The sequence below is a fragment of the Etheostoma cragini genome, chromosome 20 (assembly GCF_013103735.1).
Source record: "Etheostoma cragini isolate CJK2018 chromosome 20, CSU_Ecrag_1.0, whole genome shotgun sequence".
NCBI lineage: Eukaryota > Metazoa > Chordata > Actinopteri > Perciformes > Percidae > Etheostoma > Etheostoma cragini.
Genome location: NC_048426.1, coordinates 23,122,377 through 23,128,908, shown reverse-complemented (window position 1 = coordinate 23,128,908; position 6,532 = coordinate 23,122,377). Strand labels below are relative to the sequence as shown.

Below are 6,532 nucleotides of genomic sequence, written 5' to 3'. Positions count from 1 at the left end.
AGGCCCGTTTTTGTATTGTAATGTAATGTTACTTTTTCTAACTTTCCTGTATAATAAATATATGAAATGAAAAAAAATCCATTGTAATAACTATAATCTACTTCTTCTCCGTTACATTTCAGTTGCATTTTTCTGATGGCTGAAGTTGGCGTCGACCTCAGAGTAGGACCATTACATTTTAAAAGCAGGACTTTTACTTCAGTCAAAAATCTGTGAATATGTGAAACGTGAATAGCTTGCTGTATGATCATTAAAAGCAACTTTACTGCAATAACTTGAATCCTGTTTCATGTGCATGTCATTTGGCTTTAGGTGAAGCACTTGATTGAAGTGGAAGAGTAGATGTGTTTGTCAAATGGATTCATAGATGTCTAATTAGTTGAGTTTTTTTTTTTACATCATGTTTTGGGCATTTTTGCTCTCTATTATACACACTAAGAAGCTAGTGATGTAAAAGGGTAGAAAGAGGTGGATTCAAATGCAGCTAAGGGTTGCAGGTCAGACTTGAACTTGTTGCTGCTGCAAGCCTTAATACATTGGGTGCTGCTATGTGAGCTATCCAGGCAACACGCAAACCACAAACCTACTGGCACAGCTCCAACAGAGCATAACATACACAGGAACAAATACTTTCAATAGCACAAGAATCCTGATTGCTGTCATGATCGTATCAAGACTCCTGGGTACGTAGACAGACACAGCCAACGGTTGAGATCAACCTGCATATTATTGTGTCAAATAAACAGCTTGAGAACTATTCCGTAAGACATGTTGAAACACATTTAAGGATGTGTTGGGCAACATAGCTCATCAAACCTGTGAAGTCCCTTAGTTAAGATTATTTTATTGTGTTACACACTTGATAGGACAACGTGCAGCTATTTGGAGACATAAGACATACAAAGCTTCATTGTCATTGTACCAACATCCAACGGTATTTGGAGACATGAGAAGCTTAGGCACAGTATTACCACTAAGTATTAAAGGTCCCATGGCACTGTTCACTTTGAGGTTTTTTAACATTAATATGAGTCCCCCAGCCTGCCTATGGCCCCCCAGTGGCTAGAAATGGTGATAGGTGTAAACTGAGCCCTGGGTATCCTGCTCTGCCTTTGAGAAAAAAGAATTTGGCCCACCCATGAGAGAGAGACATCACGGCTTTCAAACGAGCAAAGTGGCCACACCCCGAGCCTCCATCTTTACCCCCCCACCTCCTCCTCAAAAGCTAAAGACTAAGAAATGGCACATACTAAGGAAAGCTCATTGTGGGACTGGTTCTAGTGGCTGGAATTCTGCACCAACACTGAATTTTGGGAAAGAGACTTCAGATACAGTATTAGGGACCACTAAGGTCTATATGAAGAGACTTCAGATACAGTATTAGGGACCACTAAGGTCTATATAAAAGAGACTTCAGATACAGTATTAGGGGACCACTAAGGTCTATATAAAAGAGACTTCAGATACAGTATTAAGGACCACTAAGGTCTATATAAAAGAGACTTCAGATACAGTATTAGGGGACCACTAAGGTCTATATAAAAGAGACTTCAGATACAGTATTAGGGACCACTAAGGTCTATATAAAGAGACTTCAGATACAGTATTAGGGGACCACTAAGGTCTATATAAAGAGACTTCAGATACAGTATTAGGGACCACTAAGGTCTATATAAAGAGATTTCTGATACAGTATTAGGGACCACTAAGGTCTATGTAAAAGAGACTTCAGATACAGTAAACTGTATATTGTCTTTATTTTTCAGGTTCCCACTCTCTGAAGTTCTTGTCTACAGGACGTGTGCAGCCTGGAGATCAGCCTTCATTTGAACAACTAACTGTATTTGATGGAGTTCCCATCTCTTACTGTGACAGCGTGACTAAAAGAGAACAACTCAAACCTACCCTGGAGTCCCAAAGCTTACCTGAACACTGCAATGAAGCGAGTCTTAATATCATAGACTCTCTCCACGAGATTTTAAGGTTCACAAACAGCCCAGTGTGTAAGTTTTCATAATAATGTGTTTTTATGACATGTTGATGGCTGCCTGTTCCAAACCCAGAAGTTAATCTTCTAGTCTTTGTACAGATGTTGTACAGCGGAGGCGGGGCTGCATCCTGTCAGCCAATGGGATGTCAGCTTTTGAAGCCTGGGCAGTAGATGGGACGGACTTCTTAAGCTTTGACCCTGAATCTCAGAGATGGACGTCCCAGTCTCCCTCTGCAGCACCAGTGGAACAACGCTGGAACAAAAATACACTGATGAATAACGCCTATAAACACTTTGTCAGAGTGGTTTGTCCGCAGATGATCCAGGAAACTAAATTAAGACCAATACAGCAGAAAACAGGTGAGAGCTGGAAAATTAGGCCACACGCACACACACACCTTCAAAACTTGACATTTTAAGCCTGTAGCTTGCTGGCTCAAAGTCAAAGGTTTACGAACTGCAACACACAGAGAGTGGAAGTTGAGGCGATTTGGGGAAATCATCCTGGAAATGTACTTTCGCGGATCCAGAAGATCTTTATTACTTAATATATGATTTATCTCTCTGCAGAGCTACATGTTTTTGCCAAGCCCATCGTTGACACAGACCAGGCCCTGCTGAGGTGTCATGTGACCACTACTGACAAATCAGTGAGCTCAGTGCATCTGATTGGAAACGGGGCTACCAGGGCCAGTAGGATCAGGGTAACTGGACCCCTGCCCGCTGAAAACGGATCTGTGATCCTCCGACTGACAGCTGACATCTCCAAGAACCAAATCCACAACACGTACGGCTGCATGGTACAGACAGGAAGTCACAACACCACTGTCTTTTGGGGTGAGTCCCTACAAAAAGTAAAGGTGACTCTTTAGGCAGTATTTGGTATTTATAATTTACACCTCCATGGTACTCTGATCCTGGTTTTTGTTCCTATTAGTTTCAGAGTGGACAGAATGGAGAACTTAGGTGGAGAAAGTGGGTTTTTAAGATCTTCTGTCTGTCCTTACAGATGGGAAAACTATTGACGGCAGAAACCTTCTGGATAACTTAAGTGTGTTTTGGATAATCCTGCTAGTATTCCTTGGAGTCATCTGCTTTGCGTTTGTTTGCACTAGTATAGTCCGTGCAATCCGATGTCTGCATAAATATGGTAAGACTTATTATTTCTGTTTTCAGAGTTTAGTAAATTCACAACGGCAATATCAGCTGATGGGCTGAGTCGACATATGAGTGCCAAGAAATGTCAGAACAGAAACCCTTTTAGCCTTTTTTTGACATTTGACATATTTAACGCATTCCTTTTTTATTTTCCTAACAACACCTTACAAATACTAGTTTACACTATATTTTGGAATCCATGGTCAATAACCCATATTGTGTAGAATTATACCTAAAATTAGAGCTGATAAAGCAGAAAATATGAATTATTTTGACTAATAGTAAAGATCAGAGGAACGTGTGTTGAGTTGATGATTTTGGTCAGGATGCTGATTTGAAACCATTTCAATTTACACTGAAAGTCAATGAAAGTGATTGTTTTTGCATAGAGCGTTGCATGGAAACCATCCTTTTCTGTGGTAATTTGGTTAAAAAGAACATTTCAGACATAGACATTTTTAAAAGGGTTCAAATTTGACCCGAGGATAAAACAGGAGGGTTAGCGCAGACTCCAGTCGGCAGACTAGTTCATGCCCTCCACTGATGAACCAGAGACTTCCTCAGGAACATTTCAGTTTCCCCTCAACTTTCACACTTTCTATTCCTCTCTTCTTCTCTGGTTATCACTTTTCAGGGAGGTGATTGTTAGGGTCAGGTTGGGTTTCCCCATTACATACGTCCACCAGAGAACAAGTTGTCAAATGTACAGCTCATTACATCTGTTGATCACAGTTCTTCACTATGAGTCCTAATTGGGATTCTAATTTTCCTTGCAGTGAAACCAACGTCCAGTCCTCCTCCATCAAGAGATGATCCACAGCTGGCGGAGCAGTTTACCAGGATCAAGGACAGCGTTGCTTCTCCAGATCTGCAGAGTGTTATTTTTTCAGTCACACAGGGGAGGGAAGGACACAGAGAATCCCACGAGCAGTGGGAGGTAAGGATCATGTTAAGGGATCAAAGTCACTACGATCCAGAGTTCTTTGCTGATCAGATTGACGGAGCACAGCGATAGTTAATTGAGCAGGAATTTGAAATTGTAGAAAGAGAAACATATTTAATATCAACTGTGAACATCAGGTTTAAGCGTCAGTGCCTCAGAGACGCTGGTATTTTGCACTCAATCCATTCATCACAGAACTGTGTTCATCACCATTCTCTACAGAGACATTTGAAACTTTAGAAATCACAATTGTTTTGTGTCATTATTGGAAAGTTATAAGGACACACGCCATTTTTCATAATGATCAAAAGTGAAGAATTGAATTGTGGATGTTTGCACTGAGATTTGGGACACTTCAATAAAGTGGTCCAATGTAAATATGGTGAACCATGGAGCAAATAGGGAATGGTTTTGGACACAACTGCACTTAAAGCCATGGATGGATGGAGGGATGGATGGATGAATGGGACGATAGATGGATGGATGGATGGATGATAGATGGATGGATGGATGGATGGATGGATGGATGGATGGACGCATGGATGAAGAAACAGATGTTCCTGTCTCTGAAATACTACTTACAATGACCGGTGTATGAACCAAAACCAAAAACTTTGTTCTCATCCTAACAAGTTGTTTTGGTACCTAAACTTAGCAAACTATGACATTTACAAGACATGTGTCTACTGTGAATCCTAAAAGAGCCATCATCACTTTTTATGGGACACAAATTGAAAAAGTGTAAATTTTAAATTATTTGGGTGGATGATAAGCTGTCTTTTAAACATACATAACTTAGCTTAGGAAGAAATTAAAGCCAAAATTTGAATTCTTCTATAGAAATAAATCTTGCATCAGCCAAAGTTGTAGGAAACTGATCATTTCTATCAGTTTTAGATCACATGGATGTCATTTAAATGCATGCAGCTTCCCATGGAAGCCACTTGATGCAGTTCATCCCTCTGTCCTCATATTAATATCTGCTGACAGATTCAGTACTTACCACTGTCTCCTTTGTCAAAGTGTTGGCTGTACTTCTCATATTGCTCTTTATTTATTAACAGTGCCTTGCTTAAAACAGCTACCTGCGTGTTTAACAAGCTTGCTGACTTTTAAATCATATCGCTATGCAACTCGCACTAGTGATTCCTTGGTCTTAAATATTTCATTTTGTCATGGAAAACCGCATGTGAGTATCATGCGCCATATAAATGTAATTACCGGCATATTCTAATGAAAACAGCCTGATTCCATATAATCACTTTAAAGGTCTTCTTCCTGTGTACTCTGAATATAGATGTGCACTTTGAGTTGTTTATCATTCATTCAACTCTATATCATATATTAACTTTGTCCAGTAAATTATTAAATAGATTGTCATTTTATATTGCATGTAATGAGGGCGTCATTGGAAATAAGAGCTTGCTCTCAGTTGGCCCTCTGTGAATAAATCCGGCCTTTCGCAGACATTTCATAGGATAGTATGGAAACCCCTTAACAATAATATATATATACATATATATATATATGTTGTTCGTTTTTTATGCTACTGTGTGTAAATAATGTTTAAACAAAGCAAAGTATTTTTTCTATATTTCACAGCTATTTCATTTCAACGTTTCTACCATTTTATGTAGTGTTTACCATGCTGTATAATAATGTAAATCTTTACTGAGATCTCTGCTGCTTTCTATTTTTTGAAGATAATATAATAATTTTACAATAAATGTCCAGTTTATGCTGTTTTTAAGTATGTCTGTTCATTTGATGTTTGACATGTTTGTGCAATAAAAACATTTCAACTGCTTAATGTTCCCTTGTTCATTTTTTTTTAATTTGGTTAAATTTGTAATGGAGGTCACTTGAATGAATTTTAAAGTTGACACTGAATCTCCTCCTAAGTCTGAAGTGTCTTCTGTTTCAGCATTTCCAATATTCCAAACAACCTCATTCTTCTGAAAGATATTCAACAACGTGCTACACAGACGTCCGTGTTAATAAGTCACTCTGTCACAAGCAGTTGTGTTTTACTTTATAAATGTGTGTTAAAATGTACCGAGCCCCGGGGGGGACATGAGGAAAAAACATGTAATGGGGACAAACACTTTTGAGTTTATCAAATTTAAAGTTCATAAAATAAACTTTGGATGTATTTAGACAACCAAGGAGCTGTAATCATGTTGTGCTAATAGTGCTAGCTAAATACCAGCTAGCTAGATGCCAGCTAGCTAGATACCATCTGCCTAGCTAGATACCAGCTTGCTATTATAGCTAGCTATTGTTTGTTGGATTTGCAAGATCTTGCAAATAAAACTCAATATCTCGCAAAATAAAGTCAAGACATTGCAAATAAAACGGGAGATATCGCAAAACAAAGTCAAGATATCGCAAATGAAAGTGGAGATATCGCAAAAGTGTTTGTCCGCAGTACATGTACACCC

General features: G+C 38.9%; 1 protein-coding gene across 1 annotated transcript in view; it reads left to right on the top strand.

Moving 5' to 3' along the window:
• The window catches only part of LOC117935488, a 5,329-nt gene extending 812 nt beyond the window's left edge, over window positions 1–4,517 (top strand). The window contains exons 2-6 of the mRNA XM_034857693.1: window positions 1,767–2,003; window positions 2,090–2,350; window positions 2,561–2,827; window positions 3,000–3,140; window positions 3,925–4,517. Coding sequence (XP_034713584.1) covers window positions 1,767–2,003; window positions 2,090–2,350; window positions 2,561–2,827; window positions 3,000–3,140; window positions 3,925–4,163 — 1,145 coding nt within the window. The 3' untranslated portion in view covers window positions 4,164–4,517. The remainder of the gene's footprint in view (window positions 1–1,766; window positions 2,004–2,089; window positions 2,351–2,560; window positions 2,828–2,999; window positions 3,141–3,924) is intronic.
• The last annotated feature ends 2,015 nt before the right edge of the window (window positions 4,518–6,532 follow it).